This window comes from Lepidochelys kempii, chromosome 5 (assembly GCF_965140285.1).
Source record: "Lepidochelys kempii isolate rLepKem1 chromosome 5, rLepKem1.hap1, whole genome shotgun sequence".
NCBI lineage: Eukaryota > Metazoa > Chordata > Testudines > Cheloniidae > Lepidochelys > Lepidochelys kempii.
In genome coordinates, this window is record NC_136384.1 from 82,142,877 (window position 1) to 82,166,332 (window position 23,456).

Consider the following 23,456-nt stretch of genomic DNA (forward strand, 5'->3'; position numbering starts at 1 on the left):
AAAAAAAAAAAAAAAAAAGCGAGACACAGAGATACAGACCCTGTAAAATAGAAAACTCTGATGAAAACTTAACTGTGGCCTTCCTACTGCGAGACCATAATAGAGTTTTGCATCTGTTTTGCCCCAACTTCACCCAGTTCTATGTGGGCATGTCTACACAGTGACAGAAGACCTGTGGCATAGCTGCAGCTGGCCCAGGTCAGCTGAGTTGGGCTTGTAGGGCTCATGCTGCACAGCTAAAAACCACTGTGTGGATATTGACTTGGGAGCCTGAGTTAGAGGATCTGGCCCAGCTGTGAGTTTTTTATGCCTTGTAGACATACCCCGTGAATCCATAAGGTACAACCCAAGCCAAGCCAATACATACTATTTTCCATACTCAAGTCTTAATGTAGCATTTGGGTGTGCTAATTAGGCACAACATTTGAAAATGGGTGTCAATTTATTTCTATGTTTGTTAATACAGTTTTCTTATCTAAAGCTGTACTAAGATGCAGTTTGTAGGAAAAGTTTTATACATAACTAAGTTCTAGATAATTGCTGGAGCAGCCTATTAACTTCCTTCCCTGATGAGAAAGGAAAGGGTGGGGGGGAAGGAGAGTAGCTGAATAGGTTGCAGGGAGAGAGACAGACTGGCTGAGGGATAGATAGGACGGAAGGAAGAGCATGTGGATTTCTGAGAGTGAGAATGAGTGCAGCAGAGTTGCAGAGATGGAAGGGACAGTGGCTGAGTGAGATATGGCAGGTAGGGTGGAAGAGTGAGTGCCTGTATGTATGAGTGGCTGGCAGGGAGATAGAAATAGAGTGGCTATAATATTTTGATGTTTTCTGCCTTACAACAATTTCTGCAGATGCCTTGAAAAATGGACTATGTGTGGTACTACCACTGAAAAGAAAAGACTATGACTGCAGAGCTACATATGCACTCAAAGCCTGCACAACCCTATTCTTTTTTTTAATTAAAAAGGGAAACTGGTAGAGCAGCTGTGGTTTTGGAAGAGAGAGGTGAGGCTCTGGACTGCAGGCTGCTGACAACCCAGGTTCTGGTTGTGTTGTGTAAAAGTTATGTAATGTTGAAATAAAACCAAGTATTCAATACAAGCTCTCCTCCATGCCTAGTGAGAAGAGCAGCACACCACAGGGTGGATTGCAGGCTGTGAGAGTAACTGGGATGCAGAGAGGGAGAAAAGAAGAGCAAGAAGGCTGGCAGAGGTGTTGCAGCGAGCGAGATAGGGTGGCTGAATGGACTTGTAGGCAGTGTGGATGGGTTGTTGTTCAGAAAGAGAGAGATCATAGCTGTAGTTACACACCAGTTGTAGGGGTTACAGAGTGGGAGAGAAACTGTCTGGTTAAGACGTTCCAAGGAAGGCAGGATGAAGGGAAGGAGAGTAGCTGTCAGGAAACAGAAAGCTGGGCTCGTGAAGAAGCCCTTCTGCCAGTGAGCAGAAATTGCGTATGCTCTGGGTTTCCGTGGCCACATCTGTAGGGTGTTCTCCAGCATAGGAAACCCAACCCTTTTCAGGTATGTGGCTTCTGACCCTATTTATTTTATTTTTTTTAATAGGCATCAGGTTTAATACAAACAAGGGGAAATACTTTTTCCACACAATAGCATGTTAAACTGTGAAACTCATTGCCATGGGATGGTGATGGCCAAAAGTATAACTGGGTTCAGTGAAGAAAGAGACAAAGGATAGGTCCATCAATGGCTATTAGCCAAAATGGTCAGAGATGCAACTCCATGCCCAAGGCAACCCTAAACTTCTGACTGTCAGGAAGGGAAGACAGGTGGATTACCTAGTTCTGTACACTCCCCCTGAAGCTCTGGTACTGGCCACTGTTGGAGACAGGATGCTGGGCTAGATGGACCATTGGTCTGACCCCATATGGCAGCCTATGTTTTTATGTTCTCAAGTTACACACAAATGGCAGGGAAGGGGGCAAACCACAGAATCCGCCCTGCAGCTTCAGGAGCTTCTAGCCTGGCAGGAGGCAATGAACAAAGCCTGCAGGCCCAATGTGCACAATACCCTAAAAGGCAGAACTAGAGTCTAACATGATCAGTCTGCGGGCCATAAAGATCTTCATTGCCCAGAGAAGAGGGCAAAAACAGCAGCCGGCACATTTTCCCACCAGTAGCAGTTACCATGTAAGTATGGCCTTCTTTGCATACCCAGCAGAATTTGCTACCCTAGTGGTCCAGCACTGACATGTAAGTACAATATTAATATTTAAATTTATTACATGGTAAAAATGAGAAATTAAGGAATTTATTAATATTTCAGTTGATTAATTTTATTACATGGTAAGACTGAGATCCCCATCCCTATTTTTGCAAACACGGCAGGTGGCTCATCCCCTTGGGATAACTGTTACCCCTTCTCCCCATCCCAGATGTTCTCCCTGTGCAGAGATTTTGGCTTCTGCCATGATCTACAGCATCTCATCCCTGGGCTTATCCCAAGCTCCTACTCCTCCTCCCTGATTTTGCCCCTCAGCCCCTCTCCTGCCACTACTTACAGCTGCTTGACCATCTGGCCAGTAAATTTCCACCCCCTTCTCAGACCCTGACCAGTCGCCCCCGATTTGCCACCTTTTAAACCTTGTGAAGAGCAGGCAGCAGTCTGAGTCCAAGGAAGGGCAGAGTGAGGGCAGCAGCATCAGTAGATGTTACTGAGCCTCCTCAGTACAACCTAGATAGGAAATTCTGCCAGGGAGCTGTATGCCTCCTCCCCTTGATGGAGGGAGGGAAAGGCAACCACTCTGCTTCCCTGGGGAGTCTGAGAATAAATGAGTTTGGTGGAGAGGTGTGCCTCAGATCAGATGAAGGTTGGAGCAATCAGGGGCTGGGGGAGCCTCTGGGTTGAGAGGAGGCAGATGACTGCAGTAAGGTGTTTGAAGGAGATAGAGGGGGAGCTGCCATGTTTGAAGAGACTTGGGTGAGGTACTGGGGAGCCACTGGATTTGTTGGGGACTTAGTATTGACAGCCCCAAGTGTTCAAAATCAGGTGACTGACATCCAGATAATAACATTATTAAATAATACAGGTTTGGGTTCTTTTGATCTATCTTCTGGTTTTCTAAACTTCGGGTGCACTTGGGTCACATTTTCAAGCTTCTCTCCCCAACCAGGAGGACCAGAAATTTGATTGTCACATACAAATCCCATCTCTGTTGGCTCCCAAGATCTGTTGGTTTTTTTAGGGGGTGGGAGAGGGGGAAGAGAGAAGGTTGTGAGATACCTTTCCCAACAACCCAGTACCCTTTGTGATGTATAGTGTACCTGTGGGATCACTGGTTCGGGGGTTGAGATATGTATGTGTAGCTGGGCTCTAGGGCTGTGGGCTTGGGAGAGGAAGGGGGCACTGGGCTGAAGCAAATAGAGGGGCCAGCACTATGACTGCATGTCCCAGGAAAGAGCTACAGCCAGAAGGTTCCTGGTAACGTGGGACATATGGTAACACTAGTCACCTTTGTCTCACTTGAGTGAGAGCTGTAGGCAGCCTAACCCCGCTGCTCGCCCCGTCTGCTCTGCAAGGGGTCCCGACTCCCAGTTCTACTCACTAGCTCCAGCAATGGCTTTGGCCGGGGCCAAGTAGCGTGCCCGGCTAGCCAGCGAGCTCCTGAGCCGGGGGCGGAAGAGGGCGGCTCCCTTTCCTGTGTTATATACAAGAGCCGTCCCCCAATGCTGCTCCCGGCGGGGCGAAGCAGCAGAGGGTATAGCAAGGAGCGCAGCACCGAGGCTCCCCACCACCTTTTCCGCAAGTCCCTGTCTGACCTTAGCCCCAGGCAGGAGGTCGCGCTCGTCAGGGAGCCCCGGGGGAGTGTAGGGGAGAAGCTTGTTCCACTCAGTGGGTCTTGGGGCCGGGGGCCCGCACTCACCTTGCTCTGCCTGCTGAACGCTGGGGACCCTAGTCCCGCTCCGCTCCTTGGGGGGCCGCGGGCTCGTTGTGCTCGCTGGGTGCCGTAGGCGCGGCGCGTTCCCCTCCTTTTGCTGTGAGGACAGGGCGCTCTTGCCACCTCTGCTCGCCGAGCCTCTGAAGTGCAGCGCGGGGAGCTTGCCTCGCTCTGCCTAGAGACTGACCGAGGGTGTTGGCTCGCTCCGCTTGGTGGGACCCCGGGGGCAGGAGCTCTTGGCTCGCGTTGGTCAGTGGGTCCTGCTGCGGGGATGCCCATCTTCCACCTGTTGCCTTGTTCTGAGCTTCTTTGAGGCGCTCGTGCGCGTCTCTTCCTGCCCCGGGTTCCCCCGGCTTGCTCATTGGGGGAAAGCTGCCGGAGTTCCTGAGCTTCCTTTCGGACTCTCCCATCTGGACTCTGACCCGTCTCTCCAGACTCAGGGGCGCCAGTAAAGCACCCCAGTACTGCTGGGTGAGGCGCTTACAGCTGTTGCTTGTTGTCCGCAGCTTGTTTGCTCCGGCTGTTCCGATGTTACCCTATTGGGTAACGGGCGCCGCAGCTGGGATCGTCTCCCTGCATCTCATCCAGAAACTCCTCTTCCCCTACTTCTGGCACGACCTTAAATACCTGCTGAAAGTGATAAAATATGGGCTGACCATGGAGATCTACAGGCTGCGAGGGAAGATTTTCACGGTGCTGGACAGGTTTGTGAAACAAGCTGAAAGGCAGCCCCACAAGCCATTCATCGTCTATGAAGGAGATGTTCACACCTACCAGGACGTGGACAGGAGGAGTAACAGGGTAGCTCAGGTCTTCCTGCAACAGGGAGCGCTGAAAAAGGGGGATACCGTGGCCCTGCTGATGAGCAATGAACCTGACTTCATTCATGTGTGGTTTGGAGTGGCCAAGCTGGGCTGTGTGGTGGCTTTCCTCAACTTCAACGTCCGCTCCAGGTCCCTTCTGCATTCTATCCGGAACTGTGAGCCCAAGATACTCATTGTGGGAGCAGGTACAGTATATACTTGTTTTGTATACTCATGCTTTAACCTCATACACTGCATTTCTCCCCACCTCCTTTCTTTGGAGACCTGGTTTAGACAGATAATGTAATGTTTGTATTAAAGTAGCACCAAGAGGCTCACAAATCATGAGTGGGTCCCTTTTGTGCGGTAGGCTTATGAGGATATAGTTCCTAACCCAAGCAGCTGACAGTCTTAAAAAGTTTTGTGTTATTTGTGTGGTATAGATGAGATGAGACCGCTACAGACTTACAGTAGACAACTAACATTTAGGAGATGGCATGTAATAACCAGGGGTAGCTCACTTTGTTAGCTTCCAAATTATGGGTGGATTTTTGTTGAGTGTTCAGAGGAGATAGAACTCCTTTTTCGACCTGCATGTATTGTACAATGTAATTAGTTTTTATGAGAGAGGGCCCCAAACCAAAACCACATATCCAAAACCAGAGCTTGATTGGTAAACAGCTTCAGCATCCAAATCCAGGTGCTAATTTTTGCAAACGGCTCTTTATCTTTATTAAAAAACTAAGCAAAATCTCAGACTGGAACATTTCTGATCTTTGGGGTTGGAGTGTGTGTGTTTCAAAATTTACACTCTAAATATGCAGCTTTGTCCCATCTCTAAAATTATTACCTCTACCTGCACTCTGTGCCTTGTTTCTGGTTTTCTACGTATTGCTGTGCCTTTACTAGGCTGCGAGAGGGATTTTGTACCCTTTTCACCTGATTGGTGGAATTTCCTTCTTCATGCTATCTACAGTGGTGATTTTCTATTTTTAAAAGTAATCCTAAAACTTCCCCCTGATTATTTTTAGTTTCATTGGATGTTTTGTACTACTGTTCGTATGGGTGTTTGAAAAATATGAGTGGAGAAGAGTGTTATTTACGCAAGCTACTGAAATGAGAACCAGCAATGCAAATTCAGCAGGATCACAAAACACATAATGACTACAGTAGGTGGCAGATAGTTTTCCTATCCCATTCAAAAATTTTCCTGCTCCTCATTGTGATGAAACTAAATCTTTTCAAAGTTTTAAGAGTGAGACCCCCCAGAATAGCCAAAAGCTTGGTGATTACGATGCCCACCTGTGATGAGGGAGACCCTGCAAATGAGGCCAAGTAGGAGCTTGATCTCCTACATTCCAACTGAGGGCTGTAACCACCAGACTTTGACTATTCTAATGTGAGGGCTCTTTCAGTCTCTCTTGTTGGGGCTGTTTCACTTTGTATAAATAACTAAGTGAGTGGGGGGCACGGGATGAGACTGACTGCATAGCCTGGTGGAAGACTCTCACCTGGGAGGTGGGAGAAAATGGGTCTGAAAGTTTCAGTTAACAGTTTCTGACCCCCCCCCCCCCACCAAAAAAAAGTTAGGTTGAAAAATTCCCAACCATCTCTAATAATGACCTATTGAGTTTACATTTTTCTTGTTCCCTGCTTACCTTATTCAATATATATATAAAATATCTCAATGTAATAGTTTAAAACAGTTAATCCTGCTGGATTGATGGTATTTAGTGTTAGAGTGGAAGGAGGAAATTCGCTTCTGTGAAACTTCTGCTCACTTACGAGATCCTGCCACCCTTACCTATATTGAAACTATAAGGACAAAGTGAGTAGTAAGGTACTACTTAAGATGAGTAAGGGCAGTGGAATCTGATCCTTAAAAGAGCCAAATCATGCAGTCCTACCTAGGCTAAATGAGAGTTTTTGACAAAAACTGTAAATTGTATCCCTTACTGCAGGAAGTTGTATGGACGCAGTAAGTGTTAACAGCATAGATGTAGTACCAGAGTCACCCCAGCTAGCACAGGAAAGTGAACATGGAACTTCCTGGCACCTGTAATGGTAGCTGAACCCTTCCAAGGGTTTAACCGTTGACAGTACATGCAGTATTTCCAGCTCTGGAGTTGCTTGGGGCTTTCCACTGAGAGAGGGTTGCTTTGTCAGTGGCCCCTGACAACTCAGGCTGCTCAGGGGGATGTGCAGAATTGTATCCCCTAGCTGTTCTGATTAGGGCTCCTTTTTGACCAGTGTTTCCCACTTTTTTTTCCCCCTAGCTTCACTGACTGCCTAGGAGCCTCCTGGCAGAGGGGAAATTTCTGTTGCTTTCTGCCACTGCTGTGTGCCCTTGTGGAAGTTTTGTCGCTATGGCTCCTGAACCCTGGTTTATGCTGGCAGAAGTCAAGATAAACTAGGAATGAATTTAGATCATAGTCTATGAATGCCCTGGAGAAGGGGAATGAGTGAGATATTTTCAGGAGCTTGTGAATTCAGAACAGCTACTATGACATACAAGCAGCAGAATCCTTAATCAGCTTTTAAAGGGGAAATTGTTTTCTTGATAAAATAAATGTGAATTATTATCTAATACCTAACTTGATTATTTAAACTAAATGATAAAAATAAGAATTATGAGACATCCAGAGCAGCACGGAGTTAAAGACATGCAGTGTGGACTCTTATGGACTGTTCCAAGATGGGATTTGGCTCTCCATTTTGATTGCTTGCTTTTTCCCTTTCCTGGAAACTCACTGGGTCCCCTACCTGAGTCCGTGCCTCCTTCAGATACATCCCAGTGTTTGATCAGTAGTATATGCTAAGTATTTGTAGTTCCTGTACACATTCTAGAATCTTTTGCATGGTCTTCAGTGCATTTCAAGGGAGGCATGGCAGCCAACATAGATTCTTAGCTACATCTGATGACTCCTACAAGCTTTTGCCATAGGTTCTGGAACCATTTTTATAGTGGGGGAGCTGAAAGCCATTGGAACCAAATCCTGTGTATAATGGAAATCACTTCAAACCAAGGGTGCTGCCATACTTCCAGCACCTATGGCTTTTGCTGAACACAATTTAGCAGGAACAGAGAGCCTTTTTGACAGGGAACTAAGTATATGGAGGGAATGCATCTAAAAATGGGGAGTTTGGGACTGGCCTTTTATTGTTCAAAGGATCATTGGTGGCTACCTGGATTGTCACAGCTTATTTAGCATATGCATCAGAGTGCCCTTCAAATATTTTGTCAGCAATATTTCATAAAACTTTTTGAATGAACTGACTAAGATTTTGCTCAGTACACGTTGATCTCATAATCTGATTTCTGTCAGTTATTACTGAGGGTTCATATTTGCCTGCCAATAAATAATTGCATTATTTCCTTGCTCAGAAAAATAGAGAAAACCTTTTGTATGACTAGCAATGCAGGATGGTAGTTTAGAACCAAAAGGTGTATTGTCTATTATTCGAATGTCACAATTAACAATTATTTATGTATTCAGGTTGTTTGCATCATGTCACAAACCTGCTCAATTGTTCGTAGGGAAGCAGGAGAAGGAACAGGGCGTGGGGGAGATCTCCACCTTCAATAACGCATGAATTTTCCCAGGGAAGCCATGTAGTTAATGTATGTTTGTTCAGAATGTATTGTGTAAACAACACACAGGACTGCTATTTACTCTATTATAGTTAAAGATTAGGTATAATAACAACTCATTGCAAAACAAACCCTAAAAGTTTCTTAGTATGTTGCTAAGAAAAATAGAGAGAGCTTAAGTTCACAACCTGTGACTTGCTTTACCATCTGCTTATGTACATGTACCAGGAACCACCAGAAATGATGTATTGCATTTCTTCCAAGAGAGCTGTTTATTCCGGACATATGGGTAATACAAGTGTAAAATGAGCATCAGGTTTTTAAAAAACATCTGGTGGAGAAATTCAGTGTGCATTAAACAATACATCAACATTGGACATAGTCTTGGATCTTTTTACATTGGTATAAGTGCTCTTTGGAAATATATTAGTACAACGGAGAGTTTATCTTCAGCTCACATTGTTCATGCATGATGCAGAATTAATCTAAGGCTTCCGGCTCTTTTAATATTAGGAAAATATTTAGCTATTTCTGATTCTTTTTTTCCTTCAGGAAATTGCTTATGGTTTTTTTGCTGTGCTCTCCTATCTAACCTGGAATCTCTTTCAAGATAACAAATGGCTACAAACAGTTCAGATACTGTTCCAAATTTTTAATACCAGAGTGCAACTGAAAAGTCTTTTGTAGAACCAACTCACAGTATTAATATTCAATACTAGGTGAAAAAAACAAACCCGTACACAGAAACAGAAACTTTAGGTTAACTGAGTAATTTTAGAAGTGGAAACAGTAAATCAAGGATATTTTCAGTCTGGGCTTGATCTTAATTAATTGGAATAACATAAATATGTGCTTCAGTCTAGGAAGTGGGAACCACTGCCTTTCTGCCATTCTTGAATCCTAAATGACAGTTTAAATTGGACTGTAACTATGATATTTTTCCCCTTAGAAAGGATTGCCTGATTAGACCATAGGGTAGTCTTATGACCACAGCCCCCTTCTTGCTTGACTTGTCTGCAGTTTAAATATAATTGACATTTCTCAAATACATTAAGAACTCAGTGTAAATTTATTTCTAAGACTACTGCACTGAAAAATAAAAAATCAGAATTATACCTGAAATTCTGAATGACCATAAAATCAGTGACCAATTTCTTAGTGTTCTTTATGCTCAGTAAGAACATAAGAATGGCCATACTGGGTCAGACCAAAGGTCTATCCAGCCCAGTATTCTGTCTACCGACAGTGACCAATGCCAGGTGCCCCAGAAGGAGTGAACCTAACAGGTAATGATCTAGTGATCTCTCTCCTCCCATCCATCTCCACCCTCTGACAAACAGAGGCTAGGGACAGCATTCCTTGCTCATCCTGGCTAATAGCCATTAATGGACTTAACCTCCATGAATTTATCCAGTTCTCTTTTAAACCCTGTTATAGTCCTAGCCTTCCCAACTTCCTCGGGCAAGGAGTTCCACAGGTTGACTGTGCGCTGAGTGAAGAAGAGCTTCCTTTTATTTTTTTTTTTAAACCTGCTACCCATTAATTTCATTTGGTGGCCCCTAGTTCATATATTGTGGGAACAAGTAAATAACTTTACCTTATTCACTTTCTCCACACCACTCATGATTTTATATACTTCTGTCACATCCCCCCCTTAGTCTCCTCTTTTCCAAGGTGAAAAGTCCTAGCCTCTTTAATCTCCCCTCATATGGGACCTGTTCCAAACCCCTAATCATTATAGTTGCCCTTTTCTGAACCTTTTCTAATGCCAGTATATCTTTTTTTGAGATGAGTATTGTATGCAGTATTCAAGATGTGGGTGTACCATGGATTTATATAAGGGCAATAAGATATTCTCCGTCTTATTCTCTATCCCTTTTTTAATGATTCCTAACATCCCGGTCGCTTTTTTGACTGCCGCTGCACCCTGCGTGGATGTCTTCAGAGAGCTATCCACGATGATGCCAAGATCTTTCTCCTGATTAGTTGTAGCTAAATTAGTAGTCATAAACACAGGAAAAATAGTTTTCTGTAAATAAGCCAATGCTGCTTTGGCACCAATTCCATAAAATTGCAAACATTTCTGGGGATGAGAAACACAAGAGACAATAAATCATGGTAGTGGCTCATTTTTTACTTGTAGTCTGTGTATGTTTGGAGAATGGTGACATCTGTTGCTGCTTTCTGCCATGCCATTTGCAAGGGGATAATTTTGGATTAAGCAGACCACTAGAAACACTGCAGTTGTGTCACTAGTGTAGACACTTACTTCAGCGACGGAAGGGGTTCTCTGCTCTCCGAGGCAGTAGCTAAGTCAATAGAAGATTCTTTCACAGATCTCGCTATGCCTATACCAGAGCTTAGGTCTACATAAGTACATTGCACAGGGCATGAAATTTTTCAGTCTTGAGCAATATAGTTAAGCTGGCCTAGCTTTGCAATGTAGACCAGCCCAAGTATCCATAACTAAACTGCAATGCATGAAGGCAGATTACCTTGCCAGATGAAATCTGGAGAGAAACATTAACTACACTTCTCATCTGAAACTTGACTGTAAACTACCCAAGACTGGGTGTGGCCAAGAGATGGTAGTTATTGCTAGTGGGTTTTCATGGAGTGCTGGCTAAAATTTAAAGCATGGGAGTGACAGCAACTGTATGTACCATTGTTTGTCCTTTTCTACATGAAGTCCACCCGACCCACAGGGCACCAGCACCTGATTATATTCCCTTACTCTCACAGAGGTGAATCGGGCTCCTTGTATTTTGCTAACATAACTCTAAAACATTGAAAAACTTGCTTTAAGTTTAGCTTTCTGTAAATACATTATAAAATAGGTAACAATGTTGTTTTTATTTTTTAAGATATGCTTGGGACATTAGAGGAGATTCTTCCTAGCCTCCAAAAAGATATTGGTGTTTGGGTAATGACAAAAGACTGCACTCTGCCAAGTGTTAATACCCTTTTAGACAAACTGGAAACTGCATCTGAAGACTGTGTACCAGTTAACCTCCGCTCTGCAAACAACCTCAAATCCTCTGTACTCTACATTTTTACTTCAGGAACTACAGGTACAGCTCTTTTTTTCCCATGTTTCCATCATTTCCTGAAACTGTTTATGAAACCATCAGTTAATGTGTCTGTATCAGACACTCTAAATGTCTCACTTCAGCCTACAGGAGAAGGTATCAGAAGCTCAAGAAAGGCATTGGTCGTTTCCAAGGCTGTTGGCATAGGGGATCCCGCAGAGGTAGCTCCTTTTTCCCTGCCCAGCCGAATTGCTTAAATCCTGGGGCAGGGCATTATGCCCTTTTATTAAATAGCTACTATTACTGGTGCCTGCTAGTCAACACTGCAAACATAATACTAATATTTTGTGATTCTGTAACACAGCTGTAGAGCTAATGTGTACACCTAGAACTTTACAACATCCTTTTAGAACAAGTTACTATGCACTTATTATGAAGTGGGTCTTCATTAAGCTGCTTTGAATGCAGGTCACCAAAGAGACCGAAAATAGGATTAAGTTACTAGCCTTTTAGTTTAGAAACAGATGGCTGGTTTCATTACCATTGCTCCAGTGGCTAAGAAGTTAAGACTTTTAAAAAAAACTCTGATCAGTGGCATAAAAAGCAGCATCATGATGTTAGGTTAAACAGATTGGTGTTTCTTATTCAACTGAAAACTAACTTGTGGTTTCAGTCATGAGATGTTTTAAAAATAACTTGCATCTTACAACTTGTTTTCCCTGCCCAAGCATAATTATTTTATTGATTTTTATTTGCCTCCATAGAACCATATGTTAGTTTATTTTAGAACTAAATTCTGTTTGTTTTTTAAAGTAATTAAAAAAACCAGAACTGTTGCAAACATTATTCAGAGATTAACTATGTTTGAAATAGTGATGAAAAAATATAGCAGAGCTTGCTACTGTGGATAGAAATTTTGTTCTGAATACTCTTAGTTAAATCATGTTATAGACTTCCCTAGGTAGTCTGTAACCTAGTTCTCAGTGTCATTTAAGGCCTCCATATGAAGCTGAGGTGGAAAGATGCAATGCCCAGAATTAATCTAATATAGTTTAGTTACTTACAGAGGTAAGAAAATTTGAGTGATTGTATGTAGCCTATGCACACTGAAACTTTTATCTCTTTTAAGTACAGTGTGATTGCAAGAAGAGCAGTTATTTAGCATGAATAAAAGTTTAGAGGGAATTGAATCATTATGTTTAAAATCATGTCTTGTGCAATCTGATTCATCTAGTACAAACAAATCCAGCCAGTAAGAGTGAAGGCTGATTCCTAAAGGAAGGAATCTTTCCTTCACATAAAGCACTGCACAGTGAGCTATTGGTAGGTACAGTATGGTTGGCAGGTTTGTGTGCCTCTGGAATGTCAAGTAGAGGCCACAGTCAGAGCCAGACAGGAGGAAATACTCAATGAACCATTGATCTGATCAGTATGGAACGTCTTTTTTTTGTCCTGCGGGTGTATAATTAATCGATCATCCTTGGAAACGATATGTACTTGTGAGTGGCTCTCACCCCAAATACAGCTGTATAAACGTGCTCAGATTACTTAATATAAACTCCTAATTGGTTTTTAATTTTGTATATTTAAGATCAATTTTGCAGTCTTTGCTTGTCTTTCTGAGTTTGGAGCACCATCAGCTGTCGTTGTTTAATGTGAGAACAACATTCATCCAGGAGCACAAGAAAGAGAAAAAAGTTTTTAGAACTCTTTTTCAGAAGGCAAATATCTTACTGCTTCCCACATCTTCTAAGGAGCTAGCTTTTGGGATTGGGGGTGTCAAGCAGAGGCAGGGAAGCCCTTGAATCTTACTGGAGAGAGATGCCATGAAATCAGTGTCAGGTGATGATAGTAAAGAATCCTAGAAAGAGCTAATTTCTTCTAACACTGAACAAGGATTAGAAATAAGGAAAATGATGTTGGTTTATAAAGCTTCTGCTTCAGCTTCACTGTAGTGCTTGTGTCTAGAACTTCCCCAGTCTGCCTCCGAGCAGGATCCCTCGTACGGTTTCAAAGAAACTCTACATGTCCACACATAGATTGCTGTGTGTGAAAAACCAAAATGAAATGGAGCAAAGCATGACAGCTGTGATTTCGTAGATTTCCACCATAACGTCAACCATCCATCCATGAAACTCTCTCTAGAGTACTACCACACCAGCATCAAATTCCTGGACACCACTATCAGCTTCAGCAATGAAACCCTACAGACAACTATACATAGGAAACCCATCGATCGCCACACTTATCTTCACACATGTAGTAACCATCCCCAAACACACCAAGAAATCTTATCTACCAGGCACTCGGATATCATAGAATGTGCACTGAGGACAGAGTCCAGGTACAAACCTTAACACACTTAAAATCACCTTCACCACACAAGGAAACTCCATCAGAAAAGTAGATCACATGATGGAATGGGCTACCGAAATAATCTGACAGAACCTGCTTTAATATGGGGAGGGGAAACAAACCTCCCACTGTACAACCCTAGTCACCTAATACCCAGCACTAAAACCCACACAGGGAATCATGAAACTTGCACCCCAGACTTGATGGGGACCACATCCTCAAATAAATCTTTCCCAGACTCCCTCTTCTGGCCTTCAAAGAGCCCCCTAGCCTCGCCAAGCTTGTCATCAGAAGCGAGCGAGCTCCCCATACACTAGGACATACCAGCTCAAAGCAGTACCATCCCCCACTATAACACCAGATGTGAAACCTGCAGATATGTCCTCACTGTTATGAGGATCAGTACCCCCCACAACACACCTTTCAAGCAGTGGCATAGCCAGGCGGAGAAAACAGGGGGAGCGTAGATTTAAAAAGGTGCCACCCGCTAGTACTCCCCCAGCAGCGCTGAAGGACCCCCCCCACCACTGGAGCGAGTGAAGTACTGCTGAAGACCCAGAGCACCGCCGGGAGAGTAAAAATTAAAAAGGCGCCAAAGAATTAAAAAGACTCTACTTCCGCTTGGTGGGGGAGCGGCCGCTGCCCCGCTCCCCGCCTAGCTATGCAACTGCTCTCAAGATCCATGGTTTCTACCCATGCCTATCATACCAATGTGGTGAACCTTATCCAGTGCACCAACTGCCCTAATAACTACGTGGGGAAAAACCGGACAATCACTGCGCTCTCAAAGGAACTCGCATAGAAAAATGATAAAAGACAAAAACTTGGATGAACACTATTCACAAAATGATCACTGCATATCTGACCTCTGAATCCTCGTCCTCTAAGGAAAGGGAACTTAAATTCATAACTCTGCTAGACACCAAAAATCATGGACTTAATAAAGACACTGGATCTGTTCTACCCTTGTATTTAGCTTGACACTCTGGGCATGTCTACACTTAAAACGCTGCATTGACGCCACTGTAGTGCTTTAATGAAGATGCTTTTAGTCAATGAAAGAGAACTCTCCTCTTCCACTTTGTTAATCCACTTCCCTGAGAGGCAGTAGCTATGTTGATGGGAGAAGTTTTCCCACTGACCTAGTGCTGTCTACACAGGGGGCTAGGTTGGTGTAACTACATCACTCAGGGGTGTGGATTTTTCACACTGCTGAGCAACATAGTTATATGGATATAGGACCCGAACTCTGGTTACCTCTCCCGGACCTGAAGCAGAGCTCTGCGTAAGCTTGAAAACTTGTCTGTCACCAGAAGTTGGTCCAATAAAAGATATTACTTCACCTACCTTGTCTATTTTATCTATACATCAGGCCTGGAGCTCCTTCATATTGCTTCACATCCTGGTCCATCTGTTGTTGAATCAGATGACCCAGTGTGCAGTGAGTTGATGCAGCTATGACTTGCTTGCATACCCCTTACTTCTATAGGACCAACAGACCTAGTGCCACATTAAACTTGCAAACAAGTTCTTAGATGTCTGTTTAGCTAAGTGGCTAGCAGAAAAATTGGCTCTAGAATATAGAAAGGTAGGTAATATTAGTGTTGTTGAAGTTCGTAACAGACTGGATACTCATGTACTCAACAAAAGTGAATGTTGACCTCTCTGTAATGTATAGTTTTATGTCTTTACAGGTCTACCAAAAGCTGCAGTTATTAGTCATCTGCAGATCCTAAAAGGAGCTGCTGGATTATGGGCATTTGGTGCTACTGCAGATGACACTGTTTATATAACTCTCCCTCTTTACCACAGTGCAGCTTCTGTCCTTGGCATTGCTGGATGTATTAAATTGGGTAGGCTCACTTTATTTTATAGCGTTGTTGATTGAAGAGGGGATTAATTTAGAACTGCATTAAAACACAGTGCAGAATCGTTATCAGTGGAGTTAATTAGACTTGGCTTGTATCTTCCTTTCTAAATCAAAAAACAAATGAATCTGGAAATAATTGTAACCAGTTTTGTGATTCCATTGACTAGGTTTTTTTTTTGTTTGTTTGTTCTTTTTAAGAAACTGCAGTAAGGTCCATATTGTCCACTTTTATTTTAGAAAATTAAGTAAAATTCTGTTCATCCACGGTTTTGTTTTTGGCATTAGGGTAACAGGCCCTTAAATGAAATTGGCCTCAGAACCCCTGTTGCAGTCCAGGTGTGCCTGTGTTGGTGTAATGAGGCGGGTGGGGCTGCCCTGGGAGTTAAAAATGAGAGTTCAGAGGCTTGAGAAGGGAATTCGGAACTCAAACCCTGAGGGGAAGCTTAGAAGGAGAGTTCAGAACCCAGAATTTAAAAGGGGAGAGTGTCTAGAGTCCTGAGAGTAAAGAGCTCAGAGGAAGGACAGGGCTGGGCTGAGAGCTTCAGCGAGGAGATGCCCGTGAAGGATGAAATGGTGTGAGTTCCCAGTTTAGGCAGTGAACCCAGAATAATAGGCTGGTGAAGGCAGTTGGGGTCACCTGCAAACTTCTCCAGGCTAGAGAGCCATAACCAGGGAGGGCTGAAGGCTGCGAGCAGTAGAGGGAGATGCTGAGCCAGACAGCTGAAGACGGAAGACCAGAGAGGGCTGAAGGCTGGGGAACAAGGGAGCGACAACCTTGCCGATATCTCCAGGCAAGAGCCGGAACCCTATCCGGGAAGAAAATAGGGTAGATAAACATCTGAGGTGAGGCGAGGTGCGGGGTGAGATGCCAGAGTTGTACCTGGGAGCTGGGCTGAAGCAAGATGAGGGATGTCTGAGCCACACTTAGTGTTGGATTGTTGGACCTAATCTGCTGTTTGGACTGCACTGAGGGATTCTGGTTTATGGTAGCGGGACTTTTGGTAATAAAATAATGCCCCTTGCCCTCTCCCCACAGGGCTATTTATACATTTCAAATGCTGTATTGAGTTTATTTGAGGAATCAAGAGGGGAAAGTGAGGCAATGGGCCACTTGCAGGGCTTCCTTGGGGCCAAGAGGAGACCACACATTTATAGGATAACAACCCTAAACACAAGCTGTTCTTTTTAAAGTCTTAAACTTGCTATAGGCTTACAGTTAAGCAGATCCATAACTTTGTAGAATTGGACTGTTCTCATGTGTAAAGTTATGCACGTGTTTAACTGTCTGCAGGCTGTGTAAACACACCAGCATAAATATTGCTGGAGCTCTGTGACTCCCCCACTGACACATTTCACTGTAATGGACAAGGTCTGTGAATTTAGACCTGTCCGTAAAACAAACACATGAGAATGTCGTTTGTATTTGAATCAAAGTTCTTACCTTTACATGACTCTGTGGTACCTGAAGCAGCATTCTTGTCAAGTTCACAAAACCAGTGTTTCCTGTTTTTATTTTCTTAATAAGGTGCAACTTGCGTCTTAAGAAAGAAATTCTCAGCTAGTCAATTCTGGAGTGACTGCAAAAAGTATAATGTGACTGTTATCCAGTATATTGGAGAGCTTTGTCGTTATCTTTGCAACCAGCCTGTGGTAAGTGGAATTAAAATGATGGTTATCCTACCATTTGGTTATTCACTAAACTTTATTTGCATGCTAGCAGTTGTAGCTGTATTTACATTAAAAGGGAAATGTGAAAAGTAATTTTAAAAGAAAAAAATCTGTCCCCTCCACCCCTCTTTCCGTGCAAGGTTGCTGCTGCGTCTGTGACTGCCAATAGATTGGTTCTGGGCAAACTGAACTGGCACCAAGGAGTTGATACCATATTTAAAGATGTAGGGGAAAAAATTGAATCAGTTTTATTTTATTTGGAAAAGAAAATATTCATGCTCAAACTTTAGCCAAGGGTAAGTCTAGAGTACCTATGTTAACATTAATGCATTTTCAAAATCTTGGTTCTTGTGATCAACTTAAATAGACACTGTCAAGTTTTGTAGGCCTACTTTCGGCCCTACTAGCTTTATTTTGGCTTGTGGAACATGCATGCACATAGGCCATCCCTCTGCTCTGTTCTTGAAGGTTTTATAGGGGTCAATACAGTTCAAAGGATCAAGAGAAAATTGTTTCAAGTTCCTATTAGTTTGCCCTTTAGAATTTTCAGCCTTAACTGTGCAGAACAATGTGTCTACCCCTTCTAGAAGTACACATGGAGGGAAGAGGGAGCCTTTCCCTCTTCCTGTCCTTATGCCACACTTGGGCAAAATGGGAGTTCCTGATTTCTGTGGCTGCAAAGTCCCTAGGGGGAGGTGTCCCCATCTGCAATAACTTCCACAAAGGGGAAGAACCATGAATTGGCTAGCAGAGTGAACACACTGCTCCCAGGTCTGGAAGGCCTCATATCTGACCTCCAACTGGGCAGACTAGTGACTATCCACAATCCAGCCATGTATCTTTAGCATGTTGGTCACTAACCAAAACTTCCAGCTATGTAGAAACCGAAAAACTTGGCATAATTAAGTCCTCAGCAGTGTCTTAGGTATAAGGAATATATAGATATTCTGTCCAAAAAATCAAGTACACTTGACATAATATAGGAAACAATTTGTTACCATCCACTAGAGATATTAGGTTTGCACTCTGTGTACATAAGTCTTATTAGCTCTCATAAATTACATACGTAGGTTAAAAGCTGATATAGCATTTTAGTTGGAAGCTGCATTCAGTGGTGGTATTAAAACCGGGGCATTAAATTATGCATGTCTTAAAAGAACTTTCTGATTTGCTTAAACAGAGAGCAAAATAAGGAAGATTCGAATATTTAAAATAAAAATGCATGTTCGAGTCAGGGATTTTGACTGAGATGTACACACAAGTGCATGTGTACTCCTGAAAATATGGGCCTGATTCTTTAATTCAGTGTGTAAAAGCAATTTGAGCAAAATTGAAAAGTTTTGCTACATTAGGGAAGTTGGGTAAACTCTGGTGCCAGTGGTCACAAGCATTTAGTGGGATTGCACTGGTTGTAAAGTAGCCCAGAATCTGACCCTTTACATTAACGAACAGAACCTATGTTTTAGGTTTTTATAAAATTGTATCTAGCATATGACATAGTAAAGAGTTCTGTAAATACACCTCTATATAATAGATCTGGCTTCATTATTTGATGTATGGATAATAAAGTTGGGGATGGATTCTTCCTTACTTGTACCTGTAAAGTGCTATCCAAGCACAACCGCAGTATTTTATATCCTTTTTCCACAGGTGTAAATGAATATATAAGGTGCCTGGCAATGGAGAATCAGACACTTAAGGCTCTTCTGTATTCAGAATAATTTGTATAAATTAATTCTTCTTAAGTCCTTCAGGGTAGGTCTAGACTGTGTTTGGGAGCAACCCACAGATGTGTTTTATTGGGGCTAAAAATAGCTGTGTAAAGATGGTGTTTTGATGATGTGGCTTGGGCTCACAAGCCACACCTCCCAGGCTTGAGACCCTGAGCTTCAGTCCAAACTGGAACGCCTACACAGCTGCTATTTTTAGCCTGCAGGCATGAACCCTGCCAACTCGAGTCTGAGTCTGTGGACTTGGGTTGGGAGGCTCACTCAGATGCACTGTAGACATATCCTTGTAGTGTGGAGACCAGGTGCTTAGATTGTGGTACAGAAATAGCATACCTGTGGCATGTGGATCTGTCGCATTTTATCTTGAGAGCAAATAAGTGAAAGTGTCTCACAGCTAAGACTTTATCATGACTCCATGTCTGTGGATTTGGATTTTTTTTCTTTAGACATACAAACTTTCTTTGACTAGAGCAGCTATCTAACTAGTGTCAAACTATCACTTCTGCCTGAATCACAGTCTACTTTAGTCCTAACTTTAGGATGCTTGTTTTGATACAGTATCGCTGTCTAAGGCCCCATCTGCAGTGGACTAAGAACAAAGTTTGCAGAACTAATTATAAACACCATTTATAACTGGTTCAGATTAATTGAATTTAATCATAGTTTGACTGGACAGGGAAAAACAGAGTGAATCTAAGCTATAAAATAATTTCTAAAATCAATTTATAACATTACTTGGTTTCTGTCCTTAACTATGCAGGGAAACTGTGTGTCAAACTGAGTTTAAAATAAATATAACCATCCTAGTTCTTGGTCTTTGTAGATGGAGCCTAAAATTGTTTCTGCTGATATTGACGACTGCCACCTTTATGCTTGTTGTGAGCTGCAGATAATCCTATTGTGACAGTTGTTAATAACTCCTAAGGACCAAAACATACACAATTTTAAGTTGAGTTTTTTGTTTTGTTTTTAAAATGACCATTGTTTACCATAGTGGTGGCTTGTTACCATGAACAGTTTTTATTTATTAAATGTTTAGTATTCAGTTATCTAAATAGATAAATACTCTCTTTACTTAATGGAACAAAGACACTTGCAATTAGTGGTTTTGCTTTATTTAACAGGACTTTCAAAACAACCCAGGGGAGTTTGGCAGCCAACGCCCAGGAAAATGTAGCGGGAGCTGAATGCATGACTGCCTTCTGTGCCTTTGAAAATCTCCTCCTTGCATGCAATAATTATTTTAAATTATTCTCGGGACTCCAAAAATATATACAATTAGTAAATTTCCCTGTCATTTTGTGGATTTTGTTTAGCAACTTAGATTTTAAGAAAATATGGTGAGATATTTATTAATAGTAATACCTCCAAATTAACATGAAAACTCCTTTCTAATCCAATCCTCTGTCAGTGCTCTTTCAAAATAATCAGCACTGACTTCAACAGTGGGTTCTGTTAACAGGAGATGAATGTGAGCCAAGATTATTTTTCAGCACTATTAACAATTTACTTTTAGAGCCCAATCCAGTGACCACTGAAGTTACTGGAAAGATTCTCATTAACGTCAATGGACATTGGATCAGACATTTTAGTTTTCACGTAGCTTTGCTACAATCCCTAGCAAAGGCTATAGTAACTCAAAATAGTAACCTTTGGGGGTCTAATGTAACCTCTGAATAGTGCAGGAGTGTTGGCCTATAAATTGACTCTGCTTCACTTCTAATGAAGACATTTAAGTCACGGCAGTCAAAATCTGAAGAAATGTCTACACTGTGTTTGAAAACCCATGGTAGCAAGTCTAAGAGTCTGGGTCTATGGACTCAGGTTGGTGCTAAAAACAACTGTGCAGACATTCAGGCTTGGGCTCTAAAGCCCAGGGAGGGGGCTGGTCTTCAGAGCTCAAGCTCCAGCCTGAGCCATAATGTCTACACTGCTGTTTTTAGCACCTATAGACCGGGGCTCTGACACTTGCGGCCCCAGGTTTTAAAATGAAGTGTGCACATGTTACGAGAGCCAGATTTTGGTTCATGCTCTGACTGCACTTCAGTGGTACAAAGCAGCCCTAAAGCTAGTGGAGCCAACCTCTTAAAGATTCCTCCTTACACATGTGAATCTTTGAGTGGTGTAGATTATACTGGAATTGGAAAAGGTTCAGAAAAGGGCAACAAAAATTATTAGGAGTATGGAATGGCTGCCATATGAGGAGAGATTAATAAGAGTGGGATTTTTCAGCTTGGAAAAGAGACAACTATGTGGGATATGATGGAGGTCTATAAAATAATGACTGTGGAGAAAGTAAATAAGGAAGTTTTGTTTACTCCTTCTCATAACACAAGAACTACAGGTCACCAAATGAAATTAATAGGCAGTAGATTTAAAACAAACAAAAGAACATATTTTTTTCACACAATGCACAGTCAACCTGTGGAACTCCTTGCTAGAGGATGTTGTGAAGGCCAAGACTATAACAGAGTTTAAAAAAAAAACTAAAGTTCATGGAGGATCAGTCCATCAGTGGCTATTAGCCAGGATGGGCAGGGATGGAGTCCCTAGCCTTTGTTGGATCACTTGATGATTATCTGCCCTGTTCATTCCCCCTGGGGCACCTGGCATTGGCCACTGTTGGAAGACAGCATACTGGGCTAGATGGACCTTTGGTCTGACCCAGTATGGCCATTATGTTCTTATGCTAGAACCACTGTTCTAGCTCCAACCCCGCTCCTCCCTCCTGTATGCCAGCACAGAGGATGTTCCTGGGGAAAAAGAGGCATGGTCTGTGAGTCCTCTGGCCAGTGCTCCCCAGCTGTCAGAATGGGATCAGATGGAAATGGTAGTTTCTTATATTCACTTCACACAAATGCAAATTATTGCACAGGATGCAGTACACTGAAGAATTGGGCCCAGGACTATACTGGAAGTCAAACATACCAAGAAGGTGACCATGTATAAGCTGGTTCCTCTACAGCATGCTTTTCTGTTTCTCCCTCACCCCCCTCCTTACTTGGTTTACAAGTTCAGCAACTATCCTCTCAGACAGTTAAGTTTCCCCTCTTTCCATCCCTTAGTTGCTTGACTTTGCTGAAGAGTGCTGCTTGATTTTATTTCATTTTCCTTTACACCTCCTGTGTAATGGTAGGTTTAGTTTCATAGCCTAAAACACAGGCACAGCCAAGTCTTTTCTTATGATGGATAATTTAAGGAATTACAAGCTCCATGGAGCCTTAGTTTTTTTAAATTTTAATTTTAGTTACAAAGTTTCTTTCTTCATATGGAATTTGACACAACAATAACTACTACACTGAGGAGAGATTACACATTCTAGGGCTGAGTTTCCCCTCTCTGTACCAACATGAACTCACACTTCCATTAAATAGCTCCTACTAACATGGGCATACATGTCTAATTCCTTGGCACAGGCACATCCTAAACTCTTCCTACCAATGTACCATTTACTTAATTTGCTGGTCAGATAAAGAAAATCCTAACACTTATCTTCAAAGAGTTAACCTTCTAAACTGAATCCGTTCTAAAGTTTATTAGATTGTAGTTGGAAGAAAATCTGTAATAGTTTGCCATGTTAGAACTGGAGGAGAAACATGTTTATACAAATAAATAGTATGAGTAAAAACCTGTTATTCCATGTAGAGATACATTCATTAATATTTTCCAAGTGAGTGAAATTGTTTACTGTGTAATCTTTAGTTTCACTAACGAGTACTTAAAAAAAAAAAAAAATCTTGGCACCAATAGAAATCTGGCTTGCACAAGGAAAAAAATTCTGTGCTGGTATGTGGGTTAAAGGGACAAGGTTGTCATTGCTGTACATGAAAGACCTCCTAATTAAAACATCTATCACATCTGGAAGTACAATATTCTTTAAAACCAATACTAAATTAAAAATAACCATAGCTGGGTGAAAATCTTTGAAATTTGCAGTTACAGGAGATGGCCTATAGGTACCAATGGGACCTATAGTAAATGAGGAGCTTTTCCTCTTCACTTGCTCATAGGTATAACTTGGAACCCCAAGAATCCAATCTTGGGGTATGTCTACACTACGGAATAAGGTCGAATTTATAGAAGTCAGTTTTTTAGAAATCGGTTTTATATATTCGAGTGTGTGTGTCCCCACAGAAAATGCTCTAAGTGCATTAACTCGGTGGAGTGCTTCCACAGTACCAAGACTAGAGTCAACTTCCGGAGCGTTGCACTGTGGGTAGCTATCCCACAGTTCCCGCAGTGTCCGCTGCCCATTGGAATTCTGGGTTGAGATCCCAATGCCTGATGGGGCTAAAACATTGTCGCGGGTGGTTCTGGGTACATATCGTCAGGCCCCCGTTCCCTCCCTCCGTGAAAGCAAGGGCAGACAATCGTTTCGCGCCTTTTTTCCTGAGTTACCTGTGCAGACGCCATACCACTGCAGGCATGGAGCCCGCTCAGGTAACCATCACCCTATGTCTCCTGCGTGTGGCAGACGCGGTACGGCATTGCTACACAGTAGCAGCAACCCCT

The 23,456-nt window shown here is 42.6% G+C and overlaps 1 protein-coding gene across 1 annotated transcript in view; it reads left to right on the top strand.

The window, feature by feature from the left end:
- The first annotated feature begins 4,425 nt into the window (after window positions 1-4,425).
- Window positions 4,426-23,456, top strand: part of SLC27A6 (solute carrier family 27 member 6) — a 55,741-nt gene continuing 36,710 nt past the window's right edge. Inside the window, exons 1-4 of the mRNA XM_073346228.1 lie at window positions 4,426-4,906; window positions 11,157-11,363; window positions 15,371-15,529; window positions 17,072-17,196. Coding sequence (XP_073202329.1) covers window positions 4,426-4,906; window positions 11,157-11,363; window positions 15,371-15,529; window positions 17,072-17,196 — 972 coding nt within the window. The remainder of the gene's footprint in view (window positions 4,907-11,156; window positions 11,364-15,370; window positions 15,530-17,071; window positions 17,197-23,456) is intronic.